This window comes from Palaemon carinicauda, chromosome 7 (genome assembly GCF_036898095.1).
Source record: "Palaemon carinicauda isolate YSFRI2023 chromosome 7, ASM3689809v2, whole genome shotgun sequence".
In the NCBI taxonomy this organism is placed as follows: Eukaryota; Metazoa; Arthropoda; class Malacostraca; order Decapoda; family Palaemonidae; genus Palaemon; species Palaemon carinicauda.
Genome location: NC_090731.1, coordinates 131,221,349 through 131,239,897, shown reverse-complemented (window position 1 = coordinate 131,239,897; position 18,549 = coordinate 131,221,349). Strand labels below are relative to the sequence as shown.

The window sequence follows — 18,549 nt, the reverse complement described above, 5'->3', positions numbered from 1 at the left end:
TAACCACTTGAGTAGCCACCACAGGACCAAGAATAAAAGTGTCAAGGAAATTGTGGGTATACTGCCATTGGTGAATAGACTCCTATAGGTAAAAGACCGTGATGGTTGTTTTCCGTTTCCAAACTCCTGCCCATCTAAAAGATTTCTCTTGAAGGCTACGGTGGGGACTTTAAACCTTATTTTGTGATCCCTGGTCCTGTCTGGTACCTTGACCCTCTCAATTGTCGAGGCATATGCCCCATAGATTGTTTCACTAGGTCATAAAGAGATTGCATTATTTGACACCTCTTTACCAGTTCAGACAGTGCTAAGGAAGAAGCACCAACATTTAGGTCTGAGTGTTAGGTCCTCTGCTGATTGCATCGCAGAGTCCTCATGGGTCAAAAAAGTATCTCCTCTCTATCACCACCTGACACTTCAGGTAGAAAGGAGATGGAGAAGGTCTCGAACCTGAGCTATTTGCACCGAAGTGTTCTGAGTTTTAGCCACGAACTCTGGCACAAACTTGAAAAGAGGCCTCCTTTTAAATCCTCAGCGTAGGTGAGTAAATAAGAGGCAGTAATTGACCTATTCTCTTTGGCAATGCTACAGTTGGTAAAAGCAGTCTAGAGTCAAATCTCTGTCTGACGACCTTCTCTAAAACTCGAACAAACTACATAAAAGAGCATTCAGAACCAGGGTCACGTACCAATCTCGGGACTAGGGTCCGGAGTGGGCAAGACTGCTCAAAGCTTCTCATGAGTATAGACAACCCCCATGAGAGAGAGAGGTCTATACCCTTCAATCCAAAGACCATACTCAAGGTTAAGCAGTAGCCTTTGACTGAGATGCACTTCTCTTGGTGAAGGAAGATGAAGAAATCTACTATCTGCACAAGAGATGCTCCAACCGGAGAAGTATCCCTTCTTCAACACCACTTGCAGAAGATGGCCCACTTTCCTTGGTAGACAGCTGCAGAGAACTGTCGCAGGTATGTAAACATCTGTGCAGTGCCTCTCGAAAAGTCTTTTGCTCGGAGGAGATGGTGGATAGTCTCCAAAAAAGAAGTTCTAGTGTCTTCACATACTCCCTGGGCCCCAATCCAAGACTGTAATACACTTCTGCAGTAACAGGTACATTTAATGAGGGAAAGAAAGAGGTGAAGGACTTCTTCTGTTTCTTCTTGGGTGTTGCTAAAATCAACACTGGAGAAGGCTTAGCTCTCTTCCTCCCCTTCAAAGCATACGCCTGCCACGGCACAAGAGGCCATGATCTGTGCTCAGCACATGGTGATGATTGCTAACAATCATGCGCCCTACAAGAAATATAAAAAGTGTGTGGATCTACAGCCAATTTCAGCATAAGCTTGTTGCAGCATGCATCCTTTCCCTGACAAGAATCTCTTGATTATTCACATCCATTATCAAAAGCCAGCAATTACTTTCTGGAAAGTAAAAGAAAAAGATCAAAAGCTTTTGATAGGTTGCAATAATATGTCCATACTCACTCCATCAGAAGACTAAAGTAGAGTTTTTGACAAGGTGGGTGGGGTTACTTGCCTGTGCACACCACCTACTGTTAACTACCTCGTTAACAAACAACGGCAATCCAGCTCTGATGAAGACATTCCCCATTTTAAAGGACTCAGGTTTGTACTGTATATGAGTAAGAACAAATTTTGAATGAATTTGCATTTTAAATGCTAACTTTATCTGGAAATTTTTTACTATATACATTACATTAATATGTTGTATAAGAAAAAATATTTTGGAATTAGAGGAATTGAAAATTAATTCACATTAACAGATGAATAGGCTTGTCACAGGCTAACAATGACCATTTGAACTTACCTTTCCAACAATTCCAATTCCAGCATCTGCAGCTTGGATCATGGAAACATCATTCCCACCATCACCAACAGCTGCTGTTCGCTTTCCTGTATGCCGCTGGATGAGGCGAACAACTGCAGCTTTCTGTGTACAATTCAACAGGAATTATTTAAAAGAACATGAAAACCACTACAAATTAAAATTCTGAATATTTATAAGTTAAGAAAAACAATATAATACAAGCAGAAATATATGGACTTTAGTGTATTAAAAATTTATATTTTAAAGTTAAAACTCACTTGTGTAGGAGAACATCTGCACACAACAACAGCAGGACATTGAACTGCAAGATCCATCAATTCATGCTCATAATACTGAAGACAGGTTTCAAGAGCATCACCCTGTATGTTAAAACAAATAATTTCAAGTCAAGAAAAATTGACACACAACTAATATCTATAGCCATTAATTAAAATATTATCCATATTTGGCTTTAATATAAAAACCAATTTGACCAAAAAGATGAAAAATTATAAACTTCTTTCTCTATGCTGTATATAGAGTATTAAGAGTTTGATCAGAGCACATGAAAAAAGACCAACTGGAGTCTTTGTAGCAACATAGACTTGCTTCAAAATAAGAACCTAATCTACCATGAATATAAAATCATGACAACAATAAAGTTCGAGACAAATTAGCACTGATGAATGAATGCATAACAAAAGAATGATAACACAGCTAAGAGCTACATCTAAGAGAAATGATAGTTGAGCACACTAACATTGAAGAAATTTAAGAATTGTTTGAAATTTTTTGTTGAGCTAAGAGTAAACAAGGATAAATGATTTTTAAAGTATGCAACTGAGACCTATTGATCCATGAAACTAGGATTTCTGTTCATGGAAACACATCACAACCATTTTATTTATTTTTCAGACAAAGAGAGATTGGAGTGTCTAAGCACAGTGCTTTCCTTGTGCAAAAATGCTAACAAATTCAGACGGGAGAGCAACTTGAAATACGACAAACAATTATCACAAACTGGACAGGTGATATGTCTTCATGTAACCAAAATGACAAATAACTAAAAACGTACAACTTTACTATGGGCATGTATTGTTTTCAAGGAAACAATACATTAAGATGTACCACACCATAAGAAAACTGAGCTCGGCAAACTTCATTACTAGGAGGTGATAAAAATCATGATAATCTCACCAGATTAATGAATGCAATCATGAAAAACCATATAAAATATATTCACACTCATTCTCATCTAAACGTCTTTAGAAAAGTCTAGATAACAATTAGAAAAATTATTAATAGCTAAAGGAATCAATTACTTTGTGCCCTTGATTTGGAAAAAAATTATTTGAATCTTAAAGTAACAAAACACTTTCATACCTATCATAAAAAAAGCTGCTTAGATTATCTTTACTTTTAAGAAAAAAAAATCACCTTTATTACAAGAGCCGAATCACTTTTTCTTCTTAAAGCATTAAGCTCAAGATGTGCTTCTCTTCTGGCTGACACATTACCCATTACGTGAAGTCCCTGATTTGGTGAAACTAGACGAGAGCTTTTGGCAATACAAGTGGCAGTTTCCAGTTTATCACCAGTCAACATCCAGATCTGGAAAAAGATTCTAATTTAGAGGCAAAGTTAAATAAGTTATCTCTTAATGTACTAAAAAATAGTATTTCCGAGCATGTTTATGCAAAGCTCTCGCAGCTGAAAACTTATGTAATATATACAGAGATAATGAAACTCCTATTGACTTTCAAGTTTTGTTTGAATTAATAAACTAGTTTCAATTGACTATTTCTCTTCAACCAATTTCAAGCACCTTGTGACTAAATACAGTATACAGGAAGATACTCATGTAATAGATACATGTATGTATAACTTATCTACTGAGCTCTCAATTTGCCTAAAGTGAGAAAATTTGCTTACTTGTTCTGATAAAATATAATTTCAAATTTGTTATATCTATCAAGTTAAACATTAAGATACACTGAGATGCCGGTTTATAACAATCAAACTGAGAGTGCAATAATACCTCTAGATACGAAAGTTTCTTTATACGAAAAATTCATGATACGAAAAGAGATATGATGATTTTTCCGTCTCATATTACAAAAAACACCTCATGATACGAAATGAGATTCGCCCAGCTGCTGAAAAATAATTTTGAAATTTGCGCGCCGCAAAACTGTAAACTCGGCACCATCATCCTACTCTCCTATTTTATATCAATACTGTAAGTAAATTTTCAAGCTAAAAAATACAATGAACAGTACTGTATTATATGTATGTAGTGTATATATACGCACAATGCTACTATTGTCCGTATATCAAAACATTAGCGATATATTACTTTATTTCGATAAATAAATTACAGATAACATATTTTTTCCCTTTTAATATCTATTGTATTATGTGTATGTACAGTATGTACGTACGCACAATGCTACTACACATATCAAAACATTAGCGATATACTATTCTTTCATATCAGTTGATGACCACCTGTACTTCAGTATGCATCAGCATGGGCTTTTACCAGTAATTTTCCGAACCATTTGGGATCATAAGGACATAATCACCACATCTCAAGGTTATTTACTATCTTGAGCCCCTCTCCTCAAATACAGAAATATAAACTCTACATTTACTAAACGCCCACACGAGTAAGATAGTACTAGCATAATATATCCTCATCTGGGTGTGTTCTTGAAAAATTTTACGCTTTAAGCATATTTAGTTTTTGTCTCCGACACTTTCTGCATCTTTCAGTATCAACATAATATAAAAATTGTAAGCATATAAATGAGAAGACAAAGAAATACGATGAAAATATCTTAGAAAAGTGTGAAGAAAACATTTACTTAAGATACCATTGAGAAATGAAGAAAACCGATATGTTTATCTAAAGGAGGCAGAGAAAATTGTGGTGTTACAGTACATGGGAAACTAATAGATATCTTCCCCTCAAATTCTTTAAGCAAATGTAAATAAATAGGTACCCCGGTCAGAAAAGGGTCTTGTAAGAGACTAAATATGCTTGCGTATATATAAAAAAGGGACTTTTTAGTAATAAAAGAAATTGTTTTCATTAAAAGCAATATTTGAAACAGGAAATATAGATATTCTCCTAACCATAAATACAATAATCTGAATTTCCCAAATTTCAAGCAGAGGTAGGTAGTCATTCTCCTTAACAAATCAATCAGAAGGCTTCATCTGTTAGTCATCGAAAGATGTTCAAATGAATAAATTCCAAAAACCAATAAAAGGATGGGAGGGGATCAGAACTTTTAGATAAGTAGTACTGTAAATAGCCACTGCTTACTAGGATTCTTAATAGGGTATGTGTACCGGTACAGGCCTAAAATCTAACCCTTTTTATTTGTTCATATTCATAGTAATGCACTCCACTGAGGGAACCCTTAATAAATTTGAAAACTTTAGGTTGTGTAATAGTTTTCCCATATTTATCCATTTTATTGCATTCAACTATTTTAAAGAGAAGCAGGAAACAACAATTTAAAAAAAAGAAAGGATTATTCTCGTATAAACGGGCATTCCATAACACCAAATAATTTCCTGGCATCACTAGACCAGCCATCAGATTTTTAATTGAAGTTTTTCTGGAAGTGACCACTACTACTGCAATAAATACAAAGTGAATGTGGGTCCCTTTTACATATAGACCTTGAACTTATCACATTATATACCATCTGAGAACTTTAATAAATGTATTGCATGATCATGCACCCTAGCATTTACTCATGTGCTGGACTCTTACTGTGTACGGTCAATTTATAATGAAATCTAGAGGTTCCAATCCATATTAATGATGTAAGTTTTTAACTCTTATCAGATAATACTCTACAATAAAACTTAACAGCAACTGAATTCTACAGATTGCATAGTCAGAACTATGTTATAGGATCTTTATATTTTAGAATGTCGTCTCAATAGAAAAAAAGCATCAAGAAACAAATGACATGACATAAAAAAATAAATTTTGTTTACCTTCATTCCAGCATTTCTAAGCAATTCAAGTGTCTGTTTAACATTATTTTGTAGCTTATCTTCAACACCAGTGAGACATAATAGTTCTAAATCACACTCAAGGCTCTCAATTACAGCAGCTACTCGGCTCCCTCTTTCCGTCATACTCAGTTTGGCTGCCGAATATCGTTGCTGAAAAAAATCAAGAAATTAAAAAATAAACCTCCATATCACTTCCTCAATGGACTGTATCTGTTTGACATCCTACCATTTAAAAAAAATAGCAATAAGGAAACAAGGACTGCTTTTATTCAAATTTTGTCAAAAAAGAAGACTAAAATTAATCTTGTCTTACCCAAAATTCACTGTGCTATACATTTTGCAAGTGCAGTTTGGTTAACAAACTTAAAATTTCAGGATTAGTAGTTGGTTTGTATGATCATCCCTCCTATTTTTCCTCAAGAACTAATACTGCACTAAATGGCCAATAGAAGCCTCCATCTACAGTCTGGGTGGATAAGTTTTCCCACGAGGAAAACTCGACAAACATTTTCTGTGAAAACTGGAAATGTCCATTGTTTACCTTCTAATAGGTCTGAAATGTGGTGATCATACGTCTTGCAGCGAGGTACATCTCTCTCCAACTCGCACAAACACAGTACCTTGCTGCGCTTTAGATATTCATAAGCGAAGGCTGTGTCATTGCAACTTCAAAGGATTTCTTGCTGAAGTTTGTGGTATTTCAGCTAATAACTTCTGTGTACAGGTACTCCTCATTTAACGACTGTTTGCTTAACAACAACTGAGCTACAACGGCTTTTTTTGAGCAGTCCGGTATTTGTTCAACAAAAATGTCTTTAAGTTACAACAGGCGGCATGCAATGCCCTGTGTGTGTGTCCAGACCGATACCAGGGCGAACACCCTCGTGAATACTTGTGGAGCTGTCGACAGGCCGAAGCAGAGGGTCTTGAACTGAAGGGTCTGAGAACCCCACCTTACTCTGAGGAACTTCCTACTGGAGGGGTGAACGGGAATCTGAAAGTAAGCATCCTTGAGATCCAAAGACATCATGAAATCCCTTCTCTCAAGGCCGCCAGCACCCACTCCGGCGTGTCCATTTTGAAGGGGGTCTTCTTGATGAACTTGTTCAGAGCCAAGAGGTCGATGACTGGCCTCCATCCTCCCATTGCCTTCTCCACCAGGAAGAGCCTGCTGTAGAAACCAGAGGAAGGCTTGTGAACGGGCTGTAGGGCTCCCTTGTTCAACATGGCTTCCACTTCTGCCTGCAGGGCTGCTCTCTTCTCCGAGTCTTTGGGCGCCAGCCACTCGCCCCCGATGTTCGGGGATCAACGGGGGCGGATCCGACAGGAAGGGAATCCTGCATCTCTCCCTGAGGACTGTCACTGTCCACGGGTCCGCTCCGTTGTCCCGCCATGCTTGCCAATATTGTTTGAGGCATCCCCTCACCTGAGACGTGGGAAGGTCTAGGGGGCTTCTCTCCCTATCTCCTTCTAGGGAGACGGTTGGAACGGCCTCTCCTTGACCCTAAGTATTTAGGCCTAAACGAGGCCTGAGGTTGGGCACCACTCCTTCTGGAGGGTCGAGGGGATTGGTACCAGGAAGAGGCGGAAGCTTCCTGCCTAGCTGGAGGCGTAGGCGGGTAGGCCACGTCTGTAGAAGCTCTTCTAATAGGGGGCCGTCTTGAAAGTTGTTGCCTGGGCTCGGCCGTACCCTTCATCTTGCCAACCCTCTCTACTGTCTCAGCCACTGCTTGAAGGGGGAACACAGTCTCACACCAGACAGTTAAGTTCCAAAGGAATTTTGCTTCCCGCTCGGGGAGCCTACGGGGCAACCTGTTCAATACCGTGTCCCTTCTCCTCAGGACCCAGTCGGCTGTCTGGGTAAGGGACTGAAAGGTAAGGAATTTCATAGCCTTGCCCCCCGAGTGGATTAATTCTTGCAAAAGCGCCTGATTTTCAGGGACTGATAGGTCGTGCGCCAGCTGGGAGCCTGCTAGGGTGCACGCCCACCAGTCCAGCCAAGAAGTGACATTCACAATGTCCTATGAGGTGTCTTCCATCATGGTGGCCTCCGCTTGCGAGAAGACCACCGGCACGTTTAGGCTACGTTCATCGGTGTTTGCCTGGTTCAGGGTAGCGACCGCTTCCTCCAAAGTGCGGGGCCCTGAGTGTCGCCCGTCAGGCACATAGAATTTCTTCTGGGTCCTAAGACCCGGCAGGAGCTTGGAGGAACCTTGTGCCCTCAACGAGTTCTTCAGGCCTGACACGAAATGGTCCACATGTTCCATCCCCAGGGCAACATCAGGTGCTAAAGGTAGGGTCAGAGATGGTTTCTGCTGGACAGGATTGTCAACCATCCTGCCCAGACCTGAGAGCCAAGCTTGTTCCGCTGCTGGCAGAGGCTCATCCAACCTATGGTGCCGTCGGATAAGGGCTAACACTTTACGGTAAGACGAGACCTCGTCCGGAGAGCACTCGCCTGAGCCCAATAGCTCGTCCACAATCTGTACCTCCGTGTTGGAGGTCTCATCGAACACGGAGGGATCCCTCCCCTCCTGGCGGGGTGATGGAGCGGCTGCCTCCCCTCCTGGCGGGGTGATGGAGCGGCTGCCTCCGTCCTGGGTAGAGCCGACGGGGCGGAGGTAGCAGTCATGGGTCTAACCCCACCAGGGGTAAGTAACCCGGATGGCGCTAGTTGATGGTCGAGGCAGCGGCATATCCCGAAACTTGGCCGGAGCCGCTGCGACGAAAAGTCCTGGAGCTGAGCCGCTGGGTCTAACCAACGGTAGTTCCCGATGCACGGGTGGAGCCGCTGACTTACTAGGTCGGGGCAACTGAAATCATGCCAACGGCTGCACCCGACGAGCGGGCGGAGCCAAAGAGACACTGGGCAAGGGTACGGAAGCGGCTCCAGCAGCCACCGAGGCAGGCACTGGAGCGGCAACCTTCTGGCTAGATTCACGACGGTGACGAACTACCGTAATATACCTCCTCCTCAAGGAACTCCTCTTCTTGTATTCCCATCTCGAGGACTTAGACCTCTTCTTGACCGGGCTGACGTGGGAGCTCGGTCTCCTCCTTCTGGACCACTTCCTCTTCCTCCTGGAGTCCCGTCCACTAGAGCTATCTGAAGAGAAGGAACTGTAGTAGTCGTCGTCCGAAGAATAAGAGCTTGCCGAGTCGTCTGTCTCAAGTACAAGCCTCCTAGGGGTCCTTGGTCTGGATATCAGGGTCGAGGGCTCCATGAAGTCCGGCGGAAGCATAGCTGAGGGCGGTGGGGGTGAGCGGATAGCGGGTCGAGAGGCGAACCATCCTTCGAACTCTTCCTCTTGCCTCATGGGGGACCTGAAGAGCGTCCTAGGCGCCGTCCACACAATGGAGTCGGGGTCCGAAGAACACGTGGGCCGCCTTTCTTTGTTCTGACCACCCCCCGGAACCCGCTGAACCTGAAAAACACTGCCATGACGTGGGGGTAGGCACGGTTTCGGGCTTCCCCCACAACGGGTCTTCACCTGAGACAGGTCCTGCAGGCACCAGGCCTTCGTCTACTACACACACTTCCGCCACACTAGCAGAGCCCCCCACTCGTCTGCGTAGGCCCCTTCACAACAGATTCCCCGACATCAGACTTATGGGGAACGGCAATGGGCCGTTTCCCCGCAACGGACTAACCTCGTCCCTTACTCTAGGTAGGGGAAGGTGAAGGAGAACCTCTCTCCGACTGCGCTAAGGGCGACGTTTGCGGCGAGGTAAGGCTCATCTTCTTAGGAGATCTCTTGGACGCCTTCTTCTTCTTCTTCTTCTTGGAGAACAAGATCCACTGCAGCTCCGGCCAAGATTCGCACTCCGGGAACGTTGAGGAAGGGGAACACTTATTCCCCCGACACGAGGAGCACGTGTGCGGGTCGACCTCAGGCCTAGAGAGCCAGGCTCCACAAGACTTACCAGCTTAGAGCCCGGGACAGCGACGCGGGGATTCCATAGTGGGAAGCGAACACGCAAACGACACAAGAACGCAAGGGAAAGGTGAGGAACACAACAGGAACACGGGGTACACAAGGGAACACGTGGGACACAAGGGATGGAGAACACAAAGGAACACATGGTACACAAGGTGATCTGACGGGATAAGTGAGAGAGAGCGGCAAGATGTTATCTACGTTGCGACCAGACGCTTACTGACGATCTAACAAGAGCTGACCCTGGGTCGCCCCAGGGCGAGTATCCTTCTACCCTGGAGCGCCCCGACAAGGTAACGGGGAAAGGGGGAAATACGCAAAATTCTTTGTCGGTAAATGAGGAGATCCCAGATCCTCCTAAGAAAGTAGTTCGGGTAAGTACTCCGTGTTGGAACAACAAGAAATTTAGTTAGAAATCGCCAAATATAGATTAATGTTAAAAAGTGCGAATCAAAGTGTGAAATTTTGAATTAGACATTAGTCAATAATACTGTACAGTTTTAAAAATTACTGAAGAACATGAGTCAAAACGTGAAATTTAGATTTACAAATCGCCAGGTACAGTTTACTGTAATGTTAAAATGTGCAAGTCAAAACATGAAAGCTAGCATTAGAAATCAACAAATAATACTGTACATCACCATATTAAAAATTGTCAAAGAACAAGTCATAATGTGATACTTAAAGAGATAGGAATTGGCAAACAATAATGTATGAGTTTAAAAACTATTTTAACGATACTCTATTAATTACATGTGAAGACATTCTCAATAGCATAGTCACCTTAAGATCAGTTGATAACAAAACCAAAATAAAAAACTAGAGGAGCACTCAGTATAGTGCAGACCCCCGCTGCAGCCGCATATTTGTCAATTTGTGGCTCGATCTTGACCTTGAACGTTTATTTCAACATGTATTGATTGGCGTGGATTTTCCTATACTAAAAAATGAGCCAAGTTTGAAGTCTCTGTGACAACACTGTCAAAACTTATGGTTGATTACGTAAATTTTCCTTTCAGTTATTATCAGCACATCCATTTTTCAACTACCATATCTGCATGTAACTCTTCATATAACTGAATCTAATTAGAAAAAAAAAGCTCTAACTTTATCTATTGTCTTGTCCTAGCCTCAGGAACCTTGTACAACACACACACACACACCTTCACCTCGGCCAACATTCCCTTGATATGGGATCTTCCCCAAGGCCTAGGAGATGTGTAGGATGATCCAGGTGTACATGTAATACTGCTCTCTTTGCATGTTCAAACATGAATGATGTGGTGTCCAAACCAGTGACAGCATGGATTGACAGTAATCTCTATTCTGTTTGCAAATTCAACCTTGATATAGTGTTTTACAGGGATATACTTGGGTACATTGCTTGTTCCAGTTTTTACTATTATTCAATTTTTCTTTTTGTACCATTGTGTGTTATTTGTAGTAACATGACATCAGTATCTCGAGATGATACAGCAACTGTATGAACATAATGCAAGACCATTCTTCCACCAGTTTTATGATGACTTTTAAGATAGCTAAGATCTAACTCAGCATAATTGCAGAAAACATCAACCTTTACCAGTAGTAACCAAATATTTGTTTCCTGGAACATATAAAACTAGTTCCCAAGAGGGAAAAATTATTTTTATTCTTAGGGTTGCTAAGAAATCTATTTAAATCATGCAGTGGATTATCAGCATGTTCTATTAGTCGCTGGACTAGTTTGCATTTTTGTCTTTTCGAGTGTGTGCCTTGCTTTACAGATTTCTGATCATATCTATCAAACACCACATCAGTAAGGGGAAAAAGGGTGACCATACTGAAAAATCCTAGCATTAATCAGTATGGATAAATCACCACTGGTACCGACCATAAGTTTATGTGACTTATCGAGGGTTCTAACTAGTGCCTGGCCTTTGATGACTCCAGTAGAATCATTAGTTACGATATATCAAACTGGTTAGAGCAAGTTACACCTTTCAACAGTGCAACCATTAACAATTGTTTCTCACCACTTCCAAAATCTCATCTTGTTTCTGCAGATAATCACCCTTTGAAGAAACAGATCTATCCACTTGTAAGACTTTTTTTCTCTTTTACAATTTGGTGTTTTCATATCAGAGTTTGGAAAATGTTAGCAGAATGTTCCTTTTCATTGGATTATGAAATTTTTGTGATGATATGAAATATGTTAATTTATACATAGGCTACATACCAAGGCACTTCCCCCAATTTTAGGGGGTAGCCGACATCAAATAAATGAAACAAAAAAGGGGACCTCTCCTCTCTACATTCCTCCTAGCCTGACAAGGGACTCAACTGAGTTCGGCTGGTACTGCTAGGGTGCCACAGCCCACCCTCCCTCGTTACCGTTTTCCACCACAGATGAAGCTTCATAACGCTGAATCTCCTACTGCTGCTACCTCCGCAGTCATCCAAGGCACTGGAGGAAGCAGCAGGGCCTACCAGAACTGCGTCACAATCGCTCGCCATTCATTCCTATTTCTAGCACGCTCTCTTGCCTCTCACATCTATCCTACTATCACCCAGAGCTTCCTTCACTCCATCCATCCACCCAAACCTTGGCCTTCCTCTTGTACTTCTCCCATCAACTCTTGCATTCATCACCTTCTTTAGCAGACAGCCATTTTCCAGTCTCTCAACATGGCTAAACCACCACAACACATTCATATCCACTCTAGCTGCTAACTCATTTCTTATACCCGTTCTAACCCTCACTACTTCGTTCCTAACCCTATTTACTCGAGATACACCAGCCATACTCCTTAGACACTTCATCTCAAACACATTCAATTTCTGTCTCTGCGTCACTTTCATTCCCCCACAACTCCGATCCATACATCACAGTTGGTACAATCACTTTCTCATACAGAACTCTCTTTACATTCATGCCCAAACCTTTATTTTTTACTACTCCCTTAACTGCCCCCAACAATTTGCATCCTTCATTCACTCTCTGATGTACATCTGCTTCCACTCCACCATTTGCTGCAACAACAGACCCCAGGTACTTAAACTGATCCACCTCCTCAAGTAAATCTCCATTCAACATGACATTCAACCTCGCACCACCTTCCCTTCTCGTACATCTCATAACCTTACTCTTACCCCCATTAATTCTCAACTTCCTTCTCTCACACACCCTTCCAAATTCTGTCACTAATCAGCAAAGCTTCTCTTCCGCGTCTGCAACCAGTACAGTATCATCCGCAAAAAACAACTGATTTACCTCCCATTCATGGTCATTCTCGTCTACCAGTTTCAATCCTCATCCAAGCACTCAAGCATTCACCTCTCTCACCACTCCATCAGTATACAAGTTGAAAAACCACGGTGACATCACACATCCCTGTCTTAGCCCCACTCTCATCGGAAACCAATCGCTCACTTCATTTCCTATCCTAACACATGCTTTATTACCTTTGTAGAAACTTTTCACTACTTGCAACAACCTTCCACCAACTCCATATAACCTTATCACATTCCACATTGCTTCCCTATCAACTCTATCATACGCTTTCTCCAGATCCATAAACGCAACATACACCTCCTTACCTTTTGCTAAATATTTCTCGCATATATGCCTAACTGTAAAAATCTGATTCATACAATCCCTACCTCTTCTAAAACCAACCCATACTTCTAAGATTGCATTATCTGTTTTATCCTTAATCCTATTAATCAGTACTCTACCATACACTTTTCCCACCACACTCAACAAACTAATAGCCCTTGAATTACAACACTCATGCACATCTCCCTTACCCTTATATAGTGGTACAATACACGCACAAAACAAATCTACTGGTACCATTGACAACACAAAACCCACATTAAACAATCTCACCAACCATTCAAGTACAGTCACACCCCATCCATACCAGATGCTTTTCCTACTCTCGTTTCATCTAGTGCTCTCCTCACTTCCTCTCTTGTAATATCTCTCTCATTCTCATCTCCCATCACTGGCACCTCAACACCTGCAACAGCAATTATATCTGCCTCCTTATTATCTTCAACATTCAGTAAACTTTCAAAATATTCCGCCCACCTTTTCCTTGCCTACTCTCCTTTTAACAACCTTCCATTTCCATCTTTCACTGTCTCTTCAATTCTTGAACCAGCCTTCCTTACTCGCTTCACTTCTTTCCAAAACTACTACTTATTCTCTTCATATGGATGACCCAATCCCTGATCCCACCTCAGGTCAGCTGCCTTCTTTGCCTCACTTACCTTGTGCTTTACTTCTACATTTTTCTCTCTATATCTTTTATACTTCTCTATACTATTCTACACCATTTATAAAAAAACATTAATTTTGAATTCTACTGCAAAGCACCATGGTTAAAAGCCAGTTAGCTCCTTAACGTCTAAGAATCGATGTCAACAAATCAATATCAATGTCAACATTTTTTATCTGAACATTGGTTCTGACTAAGGTGTTATTTTTTACAAATTGACAAGGAATGAAAAGTAGAGCAGGACATATTTCATGTTCTTACTTTGTGCTATCTTTACTTTATCAAGATTTCTTTTTAAAAAGTTCAAATTTTTTCATTAACAAATAAGAGAGATAAAGGAAAAACATTGCTTCATAAAACAAATTGATATACCTTATGTGGTTAGTGGCTAAAAACAGAATATCCCTGCCAGGTGTTGTTAAGTCGTGTGAAAAGGTTCAGTGAGAGTGAGATAGATGAGGAAAAGAAATATAATACACAAAGTTTTATGTCGTAAACATGCCTATACAAAATCTGCATTCAATAAAACAAATGCATATAAAATGTAGGGGGGGGGTGCCAAAAAATAAATAAGGATAATAAAAAATTAGAAAACAAATTAGGATAATAGGGCTTAAGGAATACACACAGACTGAGATAAATAATGAAAACATGTGATTAACAGAAATATGTTATTTTCCTTAGTAAAATAAATTTTTGAATATACTTACCCGATGATCATGTAGCTGTCAACTCTGTTGCCCGACAGAAATCTAAGGTCGGGATATGCCAGCGATCGCTATACAGGTGGGGGTGTACACAACAGCGCCATCTGTGAGCAGGTACTCAAGTACTTCTTGTCAACAAGAACTCTATTTTCTCCTCGGTCCACTGGTTCTCTATGGGGAGGAAGGGAGGGTCCTTAAATTCATGATCATCGGGTAAGTATATTCAAAAATTTATTTTACTAAGGAAAATAACATTTTTCAATATTAATCTTACCCGATGATCATGTAGCTGATTCACACCCAGGGTGATGGGTGGAGACCAGCATACATGTTAACATTAGAAGCTAAGTATCCCGTATCTTATTTTAGCAGTTATTCAAAATAACAAACATAAAATAAATAAGTACCTGGTAAGGAAGTCGACTTGAACCATTACTCTGCCTTTTTAAGTACGTCTTCCTTACTGAGCCTAGCGATCCTCTTAGGATGCTGAGCGACTCCTAGGTGCTGAAGTATGAAGGGCTGCAACCCATACTAAAGGACCTCATCACAACCTCTAATCTAGGCGCTTCTCAAGAAAGAATTTGACCACCCGCCAAATCAACCAGGATGCGGAAGGCTTCTTAGCCTTCCGGACAACCCAGAAATATTTCAAGAGAAAGATTAAAAAGGTTCTGGAATTAGGGAATTGTAGTGGTGGAGCCCCCACCACTACTGCACTCGTTGCTACGAATGGTCCCAGAGTGTAGCAGTTCTCGTAAAGAGACTGGACATTCTTAAGATAAAAGACGCGAACACTGATTAGCTTTTCCAAAAGGTTGCGTCGAAAATATTTTGCAGAGATCTATTTTGTTTAAAGGTCACGGAAGTTGTGACAGCTCTAACTTCGTGTGTCCTTACCTTCAGCCAAGCTTGGTCTTCCTCATTCAGAAGGGAATGAGCTTCTCGTATTAACAGTCTGAAAATAATAGGATAAAGAATTCTCTGACATAGGCAAAGATGAATTCTTAACTGAACACCATAAAGCTTCAGACGGGCCTCGTAAAGGTTTTTAAAAAAGAACCTAAGAGCTCTTACAGGACATAATACTCTTTCTAGTTCATTTCCAACCATACGATAAGTTTGGAATAACGAACGATATTGGTCAAGGCCGAGAAGGCAGCTCGTGTTTGGCTAGAAAACCAAGATGTAGAACATGTAGCCGTTTCGGATGAAAATCCGATGTTCTTGCTGAAGGCATGAATCTCACTGACTCTTTTAGCTGTGGTTAAGCATATCAGGAAAAGAGTCTTAAAGGTGAGATCTTTCAGGGAGGCTGATTGAAGTGGTTCGAACCTGTCTAACATAAGGAATCTTAGAACCACGTCTAAATTCCAACCAGGTGTAACCAAACGACGCTCCTTCGTGGTCTCAAAAGACTTAAGGAGGTCCTGTAGATCTTTATTGTTGGAAAGATCTAAGCCTCCGTGACGGAAGACTGATGCCAACATGCTTCTGTAACCCTTGAAAGTGGGAGCTGAAAGAGATCGCTCTTTCCTCAGATATAAGAGGAAGTCAGCTATTTGAGTTACAGAGGTACTGGTCGAGGATACGGATACTGACTTGCACCAGTTTAGGAAGATTTCCCACTTCGATTGGTAGACTCTAAGGGTGGATGTTCTCCTTGCTCTAACAATCGCTCTGGTTGCCTCCTTCGAAAAACCTCTAGTTCTCGAGAGTCTTTCGATACTCTGAAGGCAGTGAGACGAAGAGCGTGGAGGCCTTGGAGTACCTTCTTACGCGTGGCAGACGTAGCAGGTCCACCCTTAGGGGAAGAGTTCTGGGAACGTCTACTAGCCATCGAAGTACCTCGGTAAGTTATTCTCTCGCGGGCCAGAGGGAAGCAACTAGTGTCAACTTTGTCCCATCGTGAGAGGCGAACTTCTGCAGTACCTTGTTGACAATCTAGAACAGAGGGAATGCATATAGATCTAGATGAGACTAATCTAGTAGAAAGGCATCTAAAAGAGCCACTGCTGGGTCCGGGATAGGTGAGCAAAGTATTGAGAGCCTCTTGGACATCGAGGTTGCGAAGAGATCTATGGTTGGCTGGCCCCAGGTGACCCAAAGTCTCTTGCATACATCTCTGTGGAGGGTCCAATATGTTGGAATTATTGTCCCTTCCTACTGAGACAATCTGCTAAGACATTCAAGTTGCCTTGGAAGAAACTTGTTACTAGTGAAAAGTCTAGACCTGTTGAACAGGAGAGGAGGTCACTAGTGAACTCGCACCATGTCAGAGAGTAGGTCCCTCCTTGCTAGGAGATGAACATCAAAGCAGGGAGTTGTCCGTGTTGACCTCCACTACTTTGTTTTGAAGGAGAGACCTGAAGCTTTTCCAGGTCAGACGTACTGCCAGAAGCTTCTTGCAGTTAAAATGCATTGTCCTTTGACTCGAGTTCCATAATCCCGAGCATTCCCTACCGCCTAAGGTCGCACCCCAGCCTACGTCCGATGCGTCTGAGAAGAGAACGTGGTTGGGAGTCTGAACAGTCAGGGGAAGACCCTATAAAAGGTTGATAAAGTCCTTTCATCAGGTAAGACCAGACTTATCTTCCGGAAACCGGGATCGAGACCGCTTCTAGCGTCTTGTCCTTTTCCAGTGAAGAGCTAGATGAAACCGAAGAGGACGGAGGTGTAGTCTTCCAAGTGACACCAATTGAACCACGGATGACAGAGTCCTAACCAGACTCATCCACAGCCTGACAGGGCCGTATTCCTTCTTCAGCATCTTCTGGATGGATAGCAGGGCTGGGGGTTGATCGTCTTGTTCAGCCATGTCCTCATCCGAAACTGATGAGGAACCGGCAACGGAGTGGGCAACGTCTGACTCGCTGAATCCGGTCGCACTGGTGGATGCGTGACGGAGCCGGACACAAGATCATGGTACTGCTGCACAGTCTGTGAACTGTCAACCATGGGGATGCGAGGAAGTACAGCGACAACCCGAAACTGTCTAGACTGTCTGGGTAGTGCAGACAACCCCTTATCGGGTTGCTGAGGTTGCCGCACTGCGTCACAACAAGTCACCTCTGCTGGTTGTTGAACGTCCTCCCAGTGACACACTGAACGTCCACAACCACCTCCGAGAGTAGCTTAACGTTAACGTGCGACTGGCAACCCACACTGGGTCGCACCGGTGGAGGAACCATCTCAACTGGCGGACGTGAGTAGGATACCTCAGCGTCAACAGGGCGTACAACCAACCGGTAGGAAGGTCGTTGGCAAGAAGGTTCTTCTCCGTAAAAAATCCTCTATCAAGGACTAAGCTTGGACTGCATGTCTTGCAACAAAGCCCAAGGTCTATGGGAGCAGGTGTGGCAACAGACGGGGTTAGCGACTGAAGCGGAACCATTAACCCTCCCTGGAAGCATGTTATGCTTTAATTAAAGTCCATAGGAGGCTAAACAGCTTAAGGCTCCTCTCCAAATGACAGAGTCCTCAAGGGAATATCAGAAGGAGGGAGAACAGCACTTTCTCATCTACAGGAACCATGTCCGAGAAAAGCTAGGTTATCTCAGTGAGGGTTTCACTGGTGCAAAAGCAGCAGACCAGAAGGCAACATTATGAAACTGCTTGACAGTCTGTGAACTGTCAAAAACTGAACTGTCAACCACAACAGGAGCGTGAGGACATACAGCACTGGTGTATTAGTAGCAGACCAGAAGGCAACGTCATGTAACTGTTTGACAGTCTGTGAGTTGGCAACAACCAAAGTTGTGTGGGGAAGCCT

The 18,549-nt window shown here is 42.3% G+C and overlaps 1 protein-coding gene across 5 annotated transcripts in view; it reads right to left on the bottom strand.

The window, feature by feature from the left end:
* The window catches only part of LOC137644011 (probable phospholipid-transporting ATPase IIB), a 238,379-nt gene that overhangs the window by 80,849 nt on the left and 138,981 nt on the right, over positions 1-18,549 (bottom strand). For all 5 annotated transcript variants that reach the window (XM_068376881.1, XM_068376884.1, XM_068376882.1 and 2 more), the window contains exons 14-17: positions 5,847-6,017; positions 3,267-3,440; positions 2,108-2,209; positions 1,830-1,952 (exon numbers count right to left, since the gene is read on the bottom strand). In XM_068376881.1, coding sequence (XP_068232982.1) covers positions 1,830-1,952; positions 2,108-2,209; positions 3,267-3,440; positions 5,847-6,017 — 570 coding nt within the window. The remainder of the gene's footprint in view (positions 1-1,829; positions 1,953-2,107; positions 2,210-3,266; positions 3,441-5,846; positions 6,018-18,549) is intronic.